At 36.1% G+C, this 20730-nt stretch overlaps 1 protein-coding gene across 1 annotated transcript in view; it reads left to right on the top strand.

The window, feature by feature from the left end:
• Positions 1-19504, top strand: part of dennd2b (DENN domain containing 2B) — a 48446-nt gene extending 28942 nt beyond the window's left edge. The window contains exons 6-21 of the mRNA XM_042727551.1: positions 1225-1362; positions 1594-1809; positions 2850-2946; positions 3064-3108; positions 3631-3813; positions 4987-5098; positions 5797-5866; positions 7912-7989; positions 8562-8702; positions 9464-9612; positions 15955-16132; positions 17076-17117; positions 17287-17398; positions 17658-17900; positions 18165-18251; positions 19113-19504. Coding sequence (XP_042583485.1) covers positions 1225-1362; positions 1594-1809; positions 2850-2946; positions 3064-3108; positions 3631-3813; positions 4987-5098; positions 5797-5866; positions 7912-7989; positions 8562-8702; positions 9464-9612; positions 15955-16132; positions 17076-17117; positions 17287-17398; positions 17658-17900; positions 18165-18251; positions 19113-19147 — 1926 coding nt within the window. The 3' untranslated portion in view covers positions 19148-19504. The remainder of the gene's footprint in view (positions 1-1224; positions 1363-1593; positions 1810-2849; positions 2947-3063; positions 3109-3630; positions 3814-4986; positions 5099-5796; positions 5867-7911; positions 7990-8561; positions 8703-9463; positions 9613-15954; positions 16133-17075; positions 17118-17286; positions 17399-17657; positions 17901-18164; positions 18252-19112) is intronic.
• The last annotated feature ends 1226 nt before the right edge of the window (positions 19505-20730 follow it).

The raw sequence follows: 20730 nt of genomic DNA, 5'->3' as shown, positions 1-20730 counted from the left end.
AAAAAGACAGCAAAGTAGGGCACTGTTTTTGTGTGGGTTGTGCACAACTGTTTTTACATCATATTAAAACTGGCAGCATTCAAACGGTAGGTTTCATTACATTGACTTTACAGCCAGGAATTGGTGACATGGGAAGAATGATTTTAATTAGAGGATTTTATTATTTTGACCTGACAAACTGATGCAATAACTAGTTGCAACATGATTTTTTCAGTAGAATGCTGCTGGTAACATTGCATCATTTTGGTCAATTTTAAAATAATTATAATAATAACTTTTATAAAATTAATCAAAAGTGACAGTAAAGACTTTTATAATCATGTATAGTATAATATATATATATATATATATATATATATATAAATAAACGGAAAACAATTATTTTGAAGTGTAAAAATCTTTTACAATATTACTATATTTACTGTATTTTCGATCAAAAAAAATAATCCATAAAAGCTACTACACAAAATTTAAAAACTTGTGTGTTTGTATACATATCTTAATTATTAGCATTACCAGAAGAAAAAGTCTTATTAGACCAGCACGTGTTGATGCTTCATACATGCTTCCACATTAGAGTTAAAAACTTTTGCGGGCCCTATTCAGGTCATCTTGTCCTCGCTTCATGCAGCCTATCAGTCTGCCAAAGTTTGTTAAAGGGAAAGCACAACTTCATTTATATCCTCAAGTGTTCGGTGAACAAGTGATCCACCCTTTTACATTAGAAAACATGTTAGCAAAACTAAGATTCATCCTAAACACGTTTTAACCAAGTTAAAGTTTATTTATTTATTTTTTTGTTATTTGGAGTCCTGTGCAGAGTCAGTCTAAAGATCTGCACTGTCTACATTCTCTTATCTTGACTCATCACTGGCCCTTATTTCTGGAGACAGAATGCTGTCCAAAGGCTTATGTCCAACAGAAACTGTTTTCTGGAGACGACGCACTTGAGTTTCAAGCACACCAGCAGTAAACCTCTATGAATAATCTTTTCCCAGCACTCAATAGCTGCCCCGTTGTGTGCCTCCGGCCCCTTCTTTTCATTATCATCTTCCACCGCCTTCCATACCCTCTGCCCACCCTTTACCTATCAGTTTGTCTCTCTCCCACTCACTCCTTAAGAAGATATGTTACCTCGCTACCTTTTAAGTCGGCTCCTGGGCAGCTGGTGTTTGGTTTTAGTCTGAGTTGTGCTCTCTCTCCTCTGCTCTTCTGCAAACAGAGAAAGAGAATCCATATGAGGATGTAGATCCAGTGAGGAGATGTCTAGCCAGAAATTCCCGTCTGTTACCCGAGAGGTCCCGGGACTCACTCAACAGGATGTGGACCTCCCAGGACAGGAAGTCCATTACACCTCCCCAGGTAGTCTCCTTGGCTGTGTAAGATAGTGATGATAGCACCTGCTTTTCAATGATTTTTATTTCAATCAATGCTTTATATACATTAATTAATTCACCATATTTTTAGTAACTTTAGTGAAGTACTTTGCAACATATTGTAGTGTATTTTTATGCACTTTTTAATTGTACAGATTTTGGATTTACTATACATTTCTGCACCTTTTCGTTATCTTATCAACTTCCCTCTCACCAGCTGCCCTCTAAACCGAGTAGTCAGTCTCTGCGGCTGCCAGGTCCTGCTGACAGAAAGAGCCAGCGCCCATCCCGCCTGTCTAAGAGGCACAGCCATGATGACATGCTGCTACTACCCCAGCTGGGCATGCCTTCCTCCTCCTGTGGCCTATTAGATGACAGCCTGAACCCTTCCACCGATACACTGGCCTCCCACAGGCAGAAACGAGTCCCCAAGGTAAGCAATGAGGATAGAATTAGAAGTATTTTGAAATATGTTAAAACTATTCATTTCAGTTTTACATTTCTATGGTTTAATTATTAGTTTTTCAACAACTCACCTACCCCCACAGGGGTGTCCAATCCTGCTCCTGGAGGGCCAATGTCTTGCAGTGTTTAGCTCCAACCTGGAAGTTTCTAGTGAGTCTGAGGACATGAATTAGCTGATTCAGGTGTGTTTAATTAGGGTTGGAGCTAAACTCTGCAGGTCGGTGGCCCTCCGGGAGCTGGTTTGGACACCCTTGCCCTTCCTCAACCTTAGTTTAGGAAACCCTGCTTTAGAGTGAAAGGGAAATTGATTTCCAGATCCATATGCCTGGAATAAGAGGGGAATACTCAGAGTCCATTTGTACTGATGCTGTGAATAGTAACCCTTGAAGGAACGAAGGAGTGTTACACCAGATGAGAGTGGCCTGATGCATTGTAACAAAAGACATTAGAGTCAGTGATGATACTGTCTACACTGAGTGCAACACTGTGCAGTGCAACACAATGAAATCCCCGGCAGTGAACTTGACACAGTTTTGCCAACATTAAGAGTTAACATTTGACTCTTCAGAACTAGGTGTAGCATACCAGTCTGCCTTCCAGCTACTTTTTTCTCTACACCTGAATGTTTTTATATTTTTTAGGGAAAACACCTTCAACCACACAATTTTAATGCCCAGAATGTTCATATGCTGCAGGGTTTTAAAGAGAAAAACATGGAATCTATTGCTCAAGTTCATCTAACCACTCTCAAGAATGGAAAAAAAGCCCTGAAGGACTGAAAGATTTAGTTTCACTGTTTTTCCCTTTTCAAGACATTTTACGAGTTGCTATAGAGTGGTCCCAATGGCGTTTAGGAACTCACTGATAGCTAAAATCAATAACAAAACCAAATAAAAACACCAGCCACATAAAAACATAATATGCATAATAAAATAAAAACACAACTGGATAAAACTAATCATAATCCCTATCAGGTGGTGCAAAGAATAAACTCTATTTCCCTATCAGGTGGTGCAAAGAATAAACTCTATCTACTGTACAAAAAGAGGAAAGAAGAGGCTGAAGAAGCTTTCGCTTTCAAACATAGAAACTGCGTCTCTAAGAGGTAAAGATTTTTACCGTGATGTAATCTCTCAGAATGTGCCTCAGTTGTTCATGTTCAGACCAAAAATGTTGTCAGTTGACTCTTTGACATTAAACAACCCCTCTTCTCTGTTTGCAGATGACAACAGCGAGAGTGAAAGTGACTCTGATGACAGGTTCAAAGGTGAGGGATCAGCACATATGGCTTGAGTGGGCAATGTGTATGAGTTGAGTGCTGCTCACAGACTGTCCTTTAAACAAACAACATCACATGACCCTGTGATTTGTCACAAGTAAATGTCAAAACTGAGCAAAAATGTATATACTATTATTGTATTTATATTTTGAATATACTGTTATTTTATTTAGCAATGTTTTGAATTAAGAGTTTTTGCTTTTGTTATTTTGATTAGTTTTAGCCTTTTCTCATATAATAATTAGATTTTTTTTGTGCTTTATTTAAATTGAAGAAAATAATTTTTATAATTTTTTTTTTTTGTAAACCATAACAAATATGGACTTGAGCGTTAGATGAGACTAAGAGTTTTTTTCATGATAATACTGTTACAGTTATGTTCATGTAAAAGTGCATTTTACATAAACATCATTTAACAATAACCATGTACACACAATTTACAAACACAGTTATTTGACAATATGTATGTTGCCTGTAATATTGTGTGGATTTGTTTTCTTTTTAACGCAGCCCACACTCAGAGGTTACTGAAGCTGCAGTCTATGCTGCGACGTGCACCCAGTTACAGGACTCTGGAGCTGCAGCTGATCGAGTGGCAGGAAAGGGAACTCTTTGAGTACTTTGTGGTGGTCTCACTGAAGAAAAAGCCAACCAAAAACTCTTATACTCCAGAAGTCACTTACCAGTTCCCTAATACCAATACCCTAAAAAAAATATTATATACAAAAATTGTATTACATTTAATATTCTTACACATAAGATGCTACGCAGCATTCGATGTCTCCAGACAGGTACTTGAAGTGGGATATACATCACTGTTTATTAAAGGATCCCTTTATCGACCTTCTTTTAGGGTCATTTCTTACAGAGTTGTTATCAAACACTCTCCTGATAAAGTCTTGGTATATTATAGAAATGATAATAATCCTTACTGCTTTATGAATTCAATTCAACTCAGTTCAGTTCATGTTTGTTTGTACAGTGCTTTTCACCATACAAATTGTTGCAAAACAGCTTCACAGAAAATTTGGTAGTTTGTATGTCTTTTATATGGAGTGTTTTTTATTTAGATGGTAGAATGTAGTTGTTTAGAAAACAGATTTGTTCACTACTGTTCAAAAATTTGGGGTCAATAAGAAAGAGATGAATACTTTTATTCATTAGTACTGTTATCAAAGAATCCTGTTTTCACAAAAAGCAGCACTGATTTCAACATTGATAATAAGAAATGTTTCTTGAGCACCAAATTAGCATATCATAATGATTTCTGAAGGATTGTGTGGCGAGACTAGAGTAATGGCTGTTGAAAAAAATGGTCATAAATGAATAAATAAATTACATAAAAATGAATGAAATATAAAGAAATTGTTTTAAATAGTTTAAATAAAACAATTAATTATTTAATTAAATCCAGCATAAGAAAGCATAAGAGAATTTCTTCAAAGGCCAATAATGAACAATAATGTAATTATGCAAATTAGAAACAAGGCTGCAAATACAGCTTTGAACTCTTATCCTATTCGGGATGCGTATCAAAAACAAGAAAAATAAGCAATAAAAATCATCCATAGCAACAAAGATTAGTAACAGACATAGATTTAATTAGCTCAAAAATGCCAAATCGATATTGTTCCCCTAAAATACAAAAAATATCTTATCAACAACTCGTTATTGTGCTTCTAAACTAGAACAGAGGGCCGATGGTGACATGGGTGGTGGTAGGAGTGGGGGATTGACCCCTTGCTGGGCAGAAAAATATTCTGTACATACTTGACATTGTGATGAGGGTGAAGAAGGGATACTATGAAGAGGCTGTGCAAATATATTAGATAGATTCCTTACCAGGTCTTTTCATCTGACCCTCACAGTTAGAGAGACTCACCAAGCAGATGAGGGAAGCTGAACAGAGACTCAAGGCTATCCCACAGTTCTGCTTTCCAGATGCCAAAGACTGGAGCCCTGTGTCTGAATACAACAGGTATCACTGGTTTTCTATGAGATGCTCTAAGTTTAAATTTCAGCTGTTGCTGAAAAGCCGATAATTATTTTCATTTTATGTTAAAAATCTATACAATTGTGTCTAAAATAAAAATAAAACAGACAAAAGCAAAAAAATCAATTCAGTCAAGTTAGTCATCACAGCATTATAATGTGCAGTATGAAGTATGATATAATTATGTTCTTGATATTAAATATCCAGTATCATCTGATATATCCAATATTAACTACTAATTTAAAAAAAAAAAAAAAATTATGCTATAATTGTAAATCAAAAGTACAAAAGTAGCACATGTGGCTTTGGTCACATTTGGTGGAAAAAAGGCTACACTCACAAGCAATTTTAGAGATTTGTTGGAATTGTACTTCCATCAAGACAATTACAACCACATTGTTTAGTTTGAGTCATAGGAACAACACTATCGCACAATCAGTACATTAACTGAACTGAAAAATTAGTATTTTTCAAAAGTATTCACGATCAAATACCCTCATGTCATAAACTCTCAGTAATTACTTTGGTTTTCTTGCAAACATCTTAGCCGCCTGATAAAGTCAATGGGTACACCTCAAAGGCAAAGTCATCAGTCTCAAGTGGTTTTAAACATTTTTTCTACTTATCACCTGATATACATGGTGGTTTGGGGACTAATGATGGCTATCTTTGATTTGCTGCAGTGAGACCTTCTCTTTCATGCTCACCGGAGAAGATGGCAGTAGACGCTTTGGGTATTGCAGACGGCTTCTGGTGAGTCTCTTTCTCACATTATGGATGCTTTTCTTGCTCCCTTTGTTTGTGTTAATACAACCATATGTATACTGTATATTGCATCACACATTGTAATTAAAGGGCAAGCATATGGATAGAGGTTTTGGTCAGTCACTTGAGTAAGTCTTTGGTTTGCTCTCTTTCTTTTTTGTGCTCAAAGAGAAACAGATTCTCATAAACGTGTCTCCTTGGGTTTAATGAGAGTTTCTCAGGAGACGAATGGAAATGCAAACCACCAAAAGATGTCATTGTACCGTAAGATTAGGTCATATATTAGTGTGCCTTGAGTTTTGTGGTGATTATTGTTTTGGATGTTGTGATGAATTGCATGTTTCATGGTTTTTATTTGTGAATGTGCAGTTAGGAATGTGCAGCCTTTTCCGTACATTGGTGTTATACATGATAGTTTTTGCATTACAGTGCATGTTAATGGTTATGTGTGGTTTGTTTCATACATCTAAACATTTGTTCTAAAGTTAAAAGAAGAGAAATGTGTCATCTATACACAAAATTCCATTAATAAATATGACCTCATTTTCTAGATCAAAACTTACTCATCATAGACTTGTCCTATTTCTTTACAGTTTTAGATTGAGAGTGATTCATTATTGGCTTGTGAGATTTCTTTAGCTTCTATTCTTTCCCAGCTCATCTTTTTGAGCTCTGAATGGCCCAGTGGAGAGAGAAGTGTTGACTGTGTTCCCTGCAGGGAGGAAGTCCAGGGGCTGGCATGAGGGCGGCATTCCTGAGGATTTGAACCCAGCTCCACATGCTTGAATTAATCATCCATTTGTAAAAAGTCAGCAGAGGAGAATTGCATACCTAATATGGACAAGAAGAATGGGGATTCTTTGTGTTTGTTGCTTTGAGAGACACTAACCTGGTTGGACTCCTAGAAAATAGCCAGACTTTCGATTGTTTAGTGAATTGCATGTGACAACTCATTCATTTTGTGGAACTGCACCTGTGCTGTGTTTACATTGGACATTCTGTATCCATTTTTAAAACTTCCATTCATTTTACACTCAAACCATGCACTATTTCATGTGTTTAACTACGGTTACGAACTGAGTAAGAAACTCATAGATCATAAAATATAGGATAGTATGAAAATATTTAAAAGGGGTGATTATTTCAATGGTTCCATCCCCTTGTTTTACAACAGCATGAATCTTTGGTTCTCATGGTAACTCGCCTAAATCTCTTTGATGTGGCTTTTCTCTCTCTTTCTTTCTCTCTGTGTCTCTCTGTCTGTCTCCCTCGTTCAGTCTAGTAGTGTTTGCTAAACCGACCATCACTATTGCCCGTACACTTATCAAGTCACATCCCACAACACTTGTAATACTGACATTAATTTCATCTAAAATATGCAGCATGTTGATGAAAAACCTGTTCCAAAGTTTGGAATCAGCAAATTGTTGATATTTTTCAATATTGATAATAACAAGAAATAATTCTTGAGCACCAAATCAGCATATTAGAATGATTTCTGTAGGCTCATGTGACACTGAAGACTGGAGTGATTGATGCAGCTTTGAATAACAGTAATAAATTACATTTTAAAATGTTTTCAAAAAAGACTGTATTTAATAAATGCAGCCCCAGTGAGCTGCATAAGAGATTTCTTATAAAACATTAAAAAAAAATCTTACAGGCCCCAAACATTTTAATTGTCCGCTAGATGATAAAATGCATAAAATAATCTCAAAACACTTATGTCAAGGGGCCAAAGCCATATCTAATAACCAGAATATCATTGAGACTTTTGGCTGGGCTCTCATCCACCCAAAACACCATAGCAACTGCATAGCAACACACTCCCTGGCAACCATCAATGGCAGTGACTTTTGCATATGCAAGCAACACCCAAATCTGGTTTCTTCTCAGCTTCGCCACTCACTGATGTGATTTAGTACCTTGTGCATTTACTGAAATCACCTGAATGCTTTCATGTGCTGCGAACCCCCAAGTTACTTCATGTGTGTGATTTAATTGCTTGTGTAATCTTTTCCCTGCACCTGCAGCCGAGTGGGAAAGGGCCTCGCCTTCCTGAAGTGTATTGTGTCATCAGCCGACTGGGCTGTTTCAACCTATTTTCCAAGGTGAGCTCAGGCTTGCTCACACACACACACATACACACATACACACACACACACACACACACACACACACACACACACACACACACACACACACACACACACACACACACACACACACACACACACACCGTCTCTCTGGCTGTCAGGCATGGGCACAGATGGAGCAAGGCTTGTGTTGGCATTGAGGAACATCCAGCTTACATCTGTCTTTCTCCCTGGCCCATTAAACCACTATTATTTCTCACACTTCCACCTTTCACTCATGGGAAAGTGAAGAAGCTACATGCTCCATCCAACTTCACTTAAAACAATAACCCAATCAAATCTAAACTTCATCTTCACTCCAAAAAAAAAAAAAAAAAACCCACTTAAAAACAGAAAACCATGAATTTCCAGTGACAGGTTAGAATTCCAGAGACTTCCACACACATATCTGAAAGGAAAAAAGAAACAGACCACACAAAATCAATCGCTGTTCTGCAGTGCATAAAATCAGTAGCAGTGCCACAATCTACATTACATGTGAATGCCTGTTTTTCTCTGTTAGCTAATTCAGCATTAATTTATCACAGATCCTTGATGAAGTGGAGAGGAGGAGAGGGATTTCGGCTGCTCTGGTGTATCCTTTCATGAGGAGTGTGATGGAATCTCCTTTCCCAGCACCAGGCAAGACCATAAAAGTCAAAACCTTCCTTCCTGGAGCAGGAAATGAGGTTAGATCCTTTCCTCATATAAATCAGACTGCTGTTTTATCTGCTGTAGATTAAAAATAAGTTTATTCATCACTCATTGAAACAAATGTAATATAGTATAGATATATATGAAATCTGAATCCTTAAAGGAATAGTTCACCCAAAAATGTAAATTCTGTTATTATTTACTCACCTTCATGTCATTCCAAACGTGGATATGTTTCTTTCCTGTGTTGTTGGTCCCCATTGACTTCTGTAGTTTGATTACCAGCATTCTTTAAAATATCTTCCTTAATGCTCAACATAAGAAAGAAACTCATACGGGTTTTGAATGACATGAAGTTATAAATGATGACAAAATTTTCATTTTTGGGTGAACTATCACTTTAAAGACGACATAATATTAAAATGGACCCTATTCAGGACTCGACAGTGAGGATGTTTTTTCTGCTTGCCTGGTCAGGTGAATAGATTACATTTTCACTGGACTCAACACAAAATTAGTCATTTACATTTTCTATTTACATTTTCTACACTTTTGCTGGAGAATGATGGTATATATATGACTAAACATACTTCCTTAATAAATGTCTCTGGTCCTGTTTTGCATGATGTGTCAGTGTGTTATTCTAAGCAAAATCTATCACTTTCTCTGCCTCTGAAATTACTTTTTTTACACTGCATGCATGGGGGGAAAATATTGGCCAGTAGTAATATTTTAAATTTCCATCTTAACAACATATTGCTCCTTGGAGTAATGCACAGTGTTTTATTTTTCTCAGGTTATTGAATTAAGAAGGCCCACGGACTCCAGACTAGAGCATGTGGACTTTGAAAGTCTGTTCAGCTGCCTGAGTGTCCGACAGGTGGTACGTGTTTTTGCCTCTCTGTTGCTGGAACGAAGAGTCATCTTTGTGGCTGACAAGCTGAGGTGAGACAAAGTTGTGTGTTAGCTCAAGTGTCTGAGTTATCATGCATCTGCAGCCTTTGAGCCAATGAATATGAACTGCCAAATGTAGGCAGCATATCATCTCATGTAACGCACTCTTCATTCCCATGAGAAAGTTTTTGCTTTTTCAGACCAAACATGGTCAAGCAGTCCTCCCAGTCCTCCTCTAAGACAAGCTGACCACTGTGACAACAGCAGTCTGAGTGTGGCCTAACAGCAGATGTTCTCAATAACCCCTTTCTTCACTGATGTGCAATGTCACTTCAAAGTTTTCCATCTACTCATACAGAGCCCGTAAAATAACATCTGCTACAAATGAAAGATTTTTATCTTTTTGGGTCATGCTTTTTCTCCTCCTGTTCATTGTTTTATTCTCAGTTCTACTCATCTATTCCCCTCCACATTCCCAAATGATCAAGACAAAAACTCTTCATCATCACAGTATAAGAGGATGAAGTTTTGGAGAACAACATTCCATATTTTTCAGTGACCATAGGGATTCTGAATGGAATACCAATCATAGTATTGGTCCGAATGTTCCAGCCAATATGTCTTGGCTTATTTCGGCAGTAAATAGCTGTTTTCGGGCCCAGTTCTGTTTTGTCTGTCAGTGTTCAACCAGTGCATCTGTTAAATAGCAGCTTTCTACAGCGGTTTTGGTTAAAGGGTGACCCAACGGCTGCTCCATGAAGGCCACTGTTAAATTCATCAGAGGAGGCATTTTTGACCCCACCCTCTAACACTGGGCTAAACTCCCAGGAGTCCCCGCTGATCTAAATGCAGATGTGGGTCAGGGCTGAGACAGGTCTTTGGTGCTGTTAGGGACGGTATGGTCCCCGGAGGTTTAGACACCCCCCTCCGAGCCTTCGTGCTTGGTCCCGGAAGCTTGTGGCCAGGCATAGGGGGTCATTAGGGAGTAGGTTATTTGTAAAAGCTTAATCTCCACAAATCATCAGCCATTTCAAACAAACAGCAGCGGGGTATGTGTGGTGGGCAGTTACTGTGAAGGAAGGAATGCACTTCCTGTGTGAGTGACTGCGCGTTTCTCTCCTCTAATCGGTGGCCATATTGCAACAGGGTGACAGTCGTTACTTAAAAAGTTACAAATTTACATGCACTTTAAAAGTCTGATTTCAGTCAGACTAAAACAGTAAGTTGTCTTTTTTAAAAGACATCTCAGTGCTTTAGTCCGACTGAAATACCAGTCTGGTTTTTGCGAACAAAAGTCAGACTAAAAATTAGAGATGATTCATGCCCAGTTTCGATTGGCCTTTTTTTAACAGGCAAATGGGCCGATACCAATTGCTATTTATATATATATATATCACACTGTATATATATATATATACACACTGTATATATATAAACAGAAACTGTGGAACAGAAACAGAAACAATATCTGAGGAGTATAAATATCGATTTTATGTAATTTTATGTACTTTTTAGCATTTTAAGTTAGATTATATATAAAAAGATTAAAAACAAACAGATTTGTTATAATTATAGCAGAAATACTGGAGGAAATAGGGGGCCTTCAAGTCAAAAAGGTTGAGAACCAGTGCGTTAATCAGACAACAGTTGGTCTCTGCATTATGTGCTTACTCAATTTTTAACTCATGTGAATGTACTTGGTGTTATTGACCTAGCTTGTGTTGAAACCTTTCCTTTGCCCTCTACTTCTTGGTAGTATAACCAATGGTTTAGTTCACAAACTTCTGAATATTCGACACAAAATAGCAAAATATGTTTATTCTTTGAATCACAGAACAAAAGTAGTATGTGCTATGTAGTTGCTCAAAGTACGCTTTTCAAAACCCACTCTTTGTGAATGGGTTTGAATCACACCCATTATCATAATAGATAGAGCTCTGGTTACAACATAATATGCTGTTAAGCCAAGTATTGACATTCCGTGGGCTTGGTTCTGTTAAAACAGGATAGGTGGATTGATGGGATTTGGTCCAGGCCTAGCTGTGTTGCCCAGCAACCTTAGGTGGATTATGGGCAGCGCTAGACTAAGGTAGAAAAGTCTCCTTTCTCCCACATCAAGGACATTGCTGCGGCTCTCTGGGGAAAGACCACTGCAATTCATTAAAAAAAAAATGTCTGCCAACAGTGTATGATGTATTCTTCTGTAGCCTGTACCATATACAGTATCTTCTGCTCAGGATCTGGCAGAAAGAACACTCAAAAAATAATAGTCAACGATTCACAAACTATTCTCCTTGTTTGTTTTAACACTTTCTACACTGTATAGCCACTTTCTGAAGCATAAACCAGCCTATTTCTTGTGGCACAGAAAGTAATTGTTCTTGAATCACAAACTTTTTTCCATTTACTATGTGATTGTCTAGAGAGCTCCTCTTCCCAAACCAGACACTGAAATCCAATCAGGCTGCCGAGTGAGTTCCTGTGGGGGGTAGAGCAGCTAAGATTGTTAATGAAGTAAATACATCACCCAATATTACGTTGAAGTATCCGCGATAATACATGAATTTTTTAAACGTTGTATTGATATTGCTGCTACTGAAATTTCTTACAATGATATGCATTTTGTGTGATTATATAATAACAGGAAGGAGTTCAACTCTCCAATGTGTTGTCTGGTTTTGTCGTTTCTAAATTACTTCCTTTTCTTGTGTACACTGTGTGTGCAAATTTTGGTCTAGCTGTAGACGTCTTCCTGTAGTAAGTGACTGTTGTTGTTGAAAAGTTGAAGATGGAAAAATGTTTCTTCTTTTTCCTTCTTTTATTATCATCACAGTGATATGTTTCAGTATATTGCATAAAGGTGGGAACATAAACTTCACATCAGCTATTGCATAAACTTTGTGTTATTGCTCTTACATCCACATACTGCATGTCACCACTGGTTAAACATGCAGAAGCTCTCATAAAATTACTCTCTGAGCTCGTTTTCCAAAAGCCAGCCAGCCATCCAACATTCCCATTACTTTTGAAAGATGCAGTATTGTTGAGAATCTGTCCAATTCACTTTGGCTGGTTAAATGAAAGCACATGTATTTTTTTCTCAGATTAAGATCTTGAATTTTCACCCTTAAGCTACTTCTGCCGCAAATTCTTCTCTTTAAGGCTAGCTCACGTTACTCACAACAAACATCAATTTCTAGCAGCTGTTGGGTTCTGCTGGATCAGTGTGTTATTTAAATAGCATTTGAATACTATGGTATTTATTAATATTTTGAATGAACTGCATTTCAGTTTTCATTTTAAATTTTAGATTCAATTTTGTAAGCAATTTTGTTATGTTGCTTTAGTCACTTTTATTAGATTTTGTTTTTACAAGCATTTCTATTTAGATGTTATTTATTTTTAGTTTAATGCTTCATCTTTAATTTATTTAATTTCAGTTAATTGCCAATACAACATTTCTAAGTTAAGGTTTTTCATCTAATATATTTGTTTTTATTTCAACTTTATTTCAGTTAACAAAAACTTTTTATTTAATAATTATAGTTTTAGTTAATAGTAACAACAATGGTGTGTTAACCCTGTTTGTGTGTTTTTAGACAGCGTGAAAATGACAGTGCGATTTCTAATTCATAAAAATTTTGTTAAAAATGTTGCCGTTTGTTAGAAAATTGTGAATTCAGTTTTTATATAGAATCTTTTAAATCTTTGAGGAATGTTCATTCTTGTTGATTAGTTTCTCAAATGATAAAATATACAATATAATTGCTGTTATGTCTTTTTGTTCTGTCAGATAAAGTATATTTCAGTTGGTTGAGTGTGTTTGATATGACTGTGTTTGTGTGCAAACCAGCTCTGTAGCACAGTCCAGATAGGAGTCAATTACAGTAGCTAGCAGCAGTTTTCAACTCAATCCTCTATCTGTGTTGTTTGGCTCCTGGAGGAATCAGGCAGCATAGAGTGGTGTTTGGACTGGTCTGAAGTTCTGTCTTCATCTTTTCCCATGGCCTCAGTTATGCTGACATTCCAGGTATCAGCTATCAGAATCTGCCTGTGGCTAGGTTTTTAAAATCTGCCTCTCTGTTCCCAGTGTGAACATGCCAAAATGCAGGATGCAGAATCTCTCACACACACAAACATTCAGACACCACCTAAAGTGTTTTAAGCATAGGCCATGAAATTTAATATTTTGATTTGATTAAAAATGCTAACTACTAATTGCATGTGCTAATTTGTGAATATGCAAATTGTTTTGAGACCTGGAGCTAATATATTAAAATTAGTATTTTTAAATATATAATAAAGGGGGTCATTTATGGGAGCCTGTTTCTGGTACAGGATAAAACAATGAAAAAAAGCTAATTGCAACTTTTTTATCTCACTATTTGTTCTTTGTTTCTCGTAATTCTGAGGAAAAAAGTTAGAATTGCGAAATGTAAATGAAGAATTCTGGGTTTGTATCTCACAATTCAGTTTTTTTTCTCTCTCTCTCAGAATTCTTAGTTCACATTTCGCAATTCCACCACAGACTAAAATATAAAAAAGGTAATTGCGACTTTTTATCCCACAATTAAAATTTTTCTCAGTTTAAAATTCACCTCAGTTTATACGTATATCACAGTTCAGACCTTTTTTCTCTCATTTCTGAGAAAAAAAGCAGAATTGCAATATTTGTACTCAGAATTGTGAGATATTCTAAGAAGTCACAATTGTGAGATATAAATTCTGACTTGTTTTTTTTTTCTTCTCAGAATTGTGAGAAAAAAACTCTGAATTGTGAGACAAAAAGTTGCAGTTACCTTTTTATTTTTTCATTCTGTGGTGAAAACGGGCTTCCTTAGGCATTTTTTTAATCATTCCTAAAAACACAAATGAGCAGTATTGGAGCTGCAATAATATTTAGTTTACTGTCAGCATAACAAATTTTATCTATGGGTTCAGTCCTGATCCTTTCTAATTCATGACTGGAGTCAGTGTGTTTTTCCAGTGGTTTATTTTCTCGGCCTCTGTATATGTGGGCCCATGTGGTGGATGGGACAGAAAGAGATGAGAACAAGAGAAAGGAGGGTCAGCCACTATCAACAAGCTGGGGACCGTGAGAAGGCCACTGTGCTATTTGTGACTTTGCATTTAGCCTTAGCTGTAACATTTGAGAGTGTGTGTGGTTACAGTGTGGTAGCCCATTACGATATCATCTTTACCATTTCACGCTGAAGATAAGACGGACATGCAACCTGTTCCACATACAATAGGTAATGTGGCTGATAAACCATCTGAATACAAGCCACACAGAAAACCAGTCTGACTTGATGATTGCCTTGTGGGAACATTTTACTCTTTTTGTTGGAACATTACTAGTGATTTACTGGTAAAGTTTTGACAGCTGTGAAGTAATGAATATTTGTATTTTTTCCCCTCTGTTTTTTACTTTGTTTATTAATCGAGGTATAAGTCCAGTTATTTTCTGTGGTTAGGGTTAGGGTTTAGGGTTTCCTTCACCTTAAAATTTGCAAATTCATAGACACTAAAAATCAGAAGTTTGGGTTTAGTATTTATTTATTTATTTATTTTTGAATGCTCATCAAGGCTGATTTTTTTTAAATCAACAATTCAGAAAAACAATAATATTGTGAAATATTATTACAATTTAAAATAATTGTTTTCTTTTTTAATATTTTTATTTTTATTCCTGTGATGGCAAAGCTAAATTTTCAGCAGCCATTACTTCAGTCTTCAGTGTCAGATGATCCTTAAATCATTCTGATATGCTGATTTCTTATTATCAGTGTTATTTAATATTTGTATTTATATTTATTTAATTGTTTAGGATTTTTCAATGAACCTTTCTAAGAACAGAATTTTTTGAAATGTATGAAATGTAGCTTTATAAATGTTTTACTGTCATTTGAATGCATCCTTGGTGAATAAAAGTATTAATTTCCAAAAATCTTATTAACCTCAAACTTTTAACTGTGTAGTGTAGTGTAAGAGAGATGACCCAAACTTCCAAAATGTATACAGTAGATGACAGAATATGTAGTGTATAATGTAAATGCATAGTTTACATACACCATATCAGTGATTCTTCTGACCTTTTATCATGTGTTTTTCCACTCCCAGCTATCATTATCTCCAGAGGGCTTTGTGTAACTGGTGTGAATAATATTACAGGAGATCATTTGAATAGCACTTCTGTGGCGTCTACTGAATGCCACTGGCTATTTTCTTGTGTTGCTCTCATAATCTCAGATTCCATTGTCCCCTTGCTAAAGCCAAAATAAACTGGAAAATCGGGGCTCAATATATTTTTTCCAGAACAGGATTTGCTAAAAAAGCATGTGAGATTTTGTAAAAGCTTGGTGATTGACTGTGTGCCTTTCTCTTTCCCTACAGCACTCTTTCCAGCTGTGTTCATGCGGTGGTGGCTTTGCTCTACCCGTTCTCCTGGCAGCACACCTTCATCCCTGTGCTGCCCACCTCCATGGTGGACATCGTCTGCTGCCCCACACCCTTCCTAGTCGGTATTCTGTCCAGCTCACTGCCAAAGCTCAAGGAACTACCAGTGGAGGAGGTACTTGATATCTCTTGTCACTAACTCCCAGCTATGCTGTTGTCACCCATCTTGTTTGTTGAAATAGGATACTTTGCCAAGTGTGTAGAACATGTGCTTGGCTTTGTACCAGCCTAAACTAAACTGGTTGGTTTGATAAACTGTCATTAGATCCGGAAAAAGAACTCATGCAGTCTGTGGATAAATACATAAATTCCCAACCACAAAGATTTACTTTTTAATTGCAAAGATTCAAGCATTTTTTTTCTAGCTCTTGGAGGCTATAATTATGCTAGATGTTTCCCTGATCGTGACTTTAAATTCCTGTGAATATGGTCACATTGGCAGATCTCCTTAACAGTTCAGTTTTGCTCTTACTCTAATAATCTGCCTGAACATTGAACCCTTATGTAGTAGAATATGGGGCTAAAGTCATTTTCCCAGATTCAGAAAACTGAGTGAAAAGCATACTAAATATAATAACATGCCCCGAACATGAACCAATTTTTTTGTGTATGAGCCTTGCTGAGCCATAAGCCTAAATCAGTATTCCTGTTGCCTTTCTCTCCTCTGAACTCTCCCAACCGGGAGAGTGTTGTTGTTCACAGCTGCCCATAGGACACTGCCAGCTCGGCCACAGGGCACAAGTTTGGCCCTTCCTTAAGTGTCGGACATTTAGTGCATTTGGCAGAAGTCGTCTTCAGTACTATTTTCAAATTGCACTCTGGACATAAGTGCATTTGTAAAAGGCCATAAGGGGTGACTCTTTGCAGTCAAACATCTGGAAGCACACCAAATTGTGGTGTTTGTCATTTTTAACTCTGCGTTTTTAAATGGACGTCAGGCTCCATCTGTTGTGGATCAGCTTCTGGAAATGACGTACAAACCTCCCAAGACAGTTGAATATAGTGCGATTAAACAGAAAGAGGCCACAAATTGAGATCTGTTTCTCTTTACATTTCAGACTTTAATGGTCGATCTTGGAACGGACCGCTTCATCAGACAGGTTCGTCTGCCCACAAGTTTGACAAACTCTCCCATGGCTCTTGTGCAGCTAATTGGCGTGTCGTTGTTAAGATCTGAGAACAGCCATAATACAAACAAGCTGGCTGTGTCATGTTATGAATCACTGAACGTTGTTACAAAGTTAATCTCCATACTCTTCCTGTACACAGATGGATGACGAGGCCTCTCTACTACCACGCAAACTGCAAGCTGCTCTGGAGCAATCTCTCGAACAGAGGAACGACATCATCAATCAAGACTCCGACAGCGAATCAGATGAAGGTGAAAAGCCTTGCCCATCTGTTTACAATGGTCTCACTATCTGCATATATGGTCGTGCATCCTGAAACATGCTCTGACTGTAAAGCAGAACATCTGCCTTCACTGTATTTCTTTTTTTTTTTATGCACCGTGAAAATGAAGTAAATCTTGGTAAAGATTGGTTTAATATTTTTGTTTATGCTTGATAAAATATAAATGGCTGTTTTAGTTGCTCTAAGGTTTTGAATAATGCATGTTTCTGATATCCCCTTATTCACAGAGTGCACCACCTCTTTGAACAGTGTTGTATCAGAGGCCTTCATCCGCTTTTTCCTGGAAACCATTGGCCACTATTCGCTATTTCTTACCCAGAGCGAAAGAGGGGAGCGCATCTTCCAGCGCGAAGCCTTCCGAAAGTCAGTGGCCTCCAAGAGCATCCGACGATTCCTGGGGGTCTTCATGGAGTCTCAGATGTTTGCTGGATTCATCCAGGATAAGGAGATGAGGAAGTGTAGAGCCAAAGGTAAACCATGCTTGGTCAATTAAAGACATAAAACATGTCCTGTTAGCCTCAGGCTCATTATAAGTGCAATTTTCTGAGATGAGGTGGAGGCAACTGAAAGTCAGATCTTTACTGCCACCTGCTGGTGACCGAAAACAATGCTTTTGACAGAAGTGTAAAATATTTTTGTTCTAATGAGCATTATTAATATTAATCTAAGATCTATTGTTATTAAGTAATTAATTTATTTTTATTGTTTATTTAATTTAATTCTTTTTTAAACAGGTCTATTTGAGCAGAGGGTGGAACAGTATCTGGAAGAGTTACCAGACACAGAACAGAGTGGAGTCAACAAATTTCTGAAGGGTTTAGGTGAGTATAGCACACAAGTTATGTGACACATGCACTTAATGCTTTTGAACTCTGCAATGCTGCATTTATTTGATAAAAAAATTAAAAACAGTAATACTGTTAAATATTATTGCAATTTAAAAGTACTGGTTTCTATTTGTATGCATTTTATAATGTGATGGTTAAGCTGAATTTTCAGCATCATTAGTCTTCAGTGTCATGTGATCCTTCAGAAATCCTTATAATTTGCTGATTTGTTGCTCAAGAAACATATCTTCTTATCAATGTTGAAAACAGTTGTGCTGCTTAATATTTTTGTGGAAACTGTGATATACTAAGATTCAAAAGTCTGGGTTAAGTAAGATTTAAAGTAATTCATACTTTTTTTCATCAGGGACGATCAAAAAGTGACATAATATTACAAAAGATTTTTATTTCAAATAAATGTTTTTGAACTTTCTATTTATGAAGAATCCTAATTTTGTTTCCACCAAAACATTAAGCAGCAAAAACGTTTTTCAACATTGATGATAACAAGAACCTCAATATTTTTAACTGAGAACCAATAATAATTAAGCTGCATATTAGAATGATTTCTGAAGGATCATGTGACACAGCTTTGCCATCACAAAAAAAAACCACACTTTAAAACAAAAAAATATATAAAAAACTTTATCAAAATTTCAATAATATTTAATAAAATAAATGCATCCTCTGTGTTTATCAAAAAAACAAACAAAAACTTTGTGAGACTTCTTACAAAAAACAAAACAAAACAATCGTAATTGTTCCAAACGTGTACTTATGTAAGTATTGTTTATGAAAGGGGATCAAAAAGTTGATACACCAAAATACAAATACTAAATCCCAACACCCAACCAGGAAATAAAATGAAGTTCCTTCATAAAAAGAACTAGAAACACTTTATTGTGAAACCAAAAACTGTGGACATTTTCTACAAATGCTACATCTGAAGACCTAACACGGCTAAGTCACCTATGTTAAGATGAGCCTGTTATGTTGACTCTGACGTTGATATTTTTGTACATATTTCTGGAAGCTGTGCTGTTAATCACATGTAGCTCTGTTGTTACCTTTACTGGTACTTTGTATATGAAACTAGAGAAATAATAGGATGGTACTGAGAGTATGAATGGTTATATTGCAGTGTAACCTCCACCCTTACTGTGTTGAGCTGGATGAGATGAATGGAAACTTGACAGGTGGATGTACAGTGGCTATGTAGTATTTAATGCTAGAATTTCTCCATGAACTGTATTAATCAAAAAAATTAACACATGAAGAGTATAATAACCTCACATACTACTTTAAAAAAAAAAAAATCAAAAAAAATCATACCCTAACATCTCATTCAACATAAATTAACAGCATTGTTACAAAATGTTTAGGACCACAGAAGCAGACCCTAGCATGCTGTGACTATCTGTTCAGAGGAGATATTCCCATCCCTGGCCTTTTCGTGTAGCAACAATGAATAATGCACTGGGAATGTTTTGAAACTTGACACAATTTTGCTACATTAAAGGAACATATGTACAAAACTCCTGAATTGGTCATATGTGTATTTCAATCATTACTCAGTGTCTGGAGAAGACCGATAATGAAAATGAAGTTTCCAAAAATTCAATTTTTATTTGTTAAATAATGTGAACTAGAGAAATATATATAAAAAATCCTTATAGCTGGCTTTGTTCATTACATAAAATCTTATGCAAATAAATTTTATTCTATGCATAACATTTTATGCAATAAAATTTTAAATGAAAAATTACATTTAAAATAATATCTTGTCATATTTTCTGGAAAGAAGTTACCATTTATTCAGTCTGGTCTTATTTCTTTTGTTTCCAAAAGCATCTCTTCAAACCGAGTAAGTCTGAAGTTTTTTCTACATAAATATCCAATAAATTTCTAAAATAAAAAACACTAAATTTTTTAATAAAATATTTTGATAAAAAAAATGACAGCACAAAAATGTGCTCTAACAACAGTTATTAGCAGAATACATTAATAAATTATAATTGACATTGAACATAAATACTTAAAGAAGAAAAAAAAACAGAAACTGAAAATAGTGAAATTAAGACTAAGTTTCAGTGAAATACTGTATTTTCATATCCTCTATGATGCCTGTAAGTCCATCATTGTGTGTATTTTGGCCTTATCTATCTGCAGATTACCACTTCATATGACGAGACAGCATCATAAAAAAACAACTTAAATACATAAACAATGTACAATAACAAAAAATAAAAAAATATCGTTAACTGAACAGGGCTGGTCACACTTACATGTTCTCTTAAACTGAAAAGAGAAAAATAACATGATTTGTAAAACTAAAAAAAATCAAATTCAAAAAGTAAACTATAATACAAAGAAATAATTTCTGTGTAGTTGGATTGGATAGCTGAACTCCAGAAAATCTTTTTCAGAGAGTAGCCTCTGTTAGTAATAAATAAATAATTATTAAAAAACTCTA

The sequence above is a fragment of the Cyprinus carpio genome, chromosome B7 (genome assembly GCF_018340385.1).
Source record: "Cyprinus carpio isolate SPL01 chromosome B7, ASM1834038v1, whole genome shotgun sequence".
NCBI classification, from domain to species: domain Eukaryota; kingdom Metazoa; phylum Chordata; class Actinopteri; order Cypriniformes; family Cyprinidae; genus Cyprinus; species Cyprinus carpio.
The sequence above is the reverse complement of the archived record's forward strand: the minus strand, read 5'-3'. Positions and strand labels throughout refer to the sequence as shown.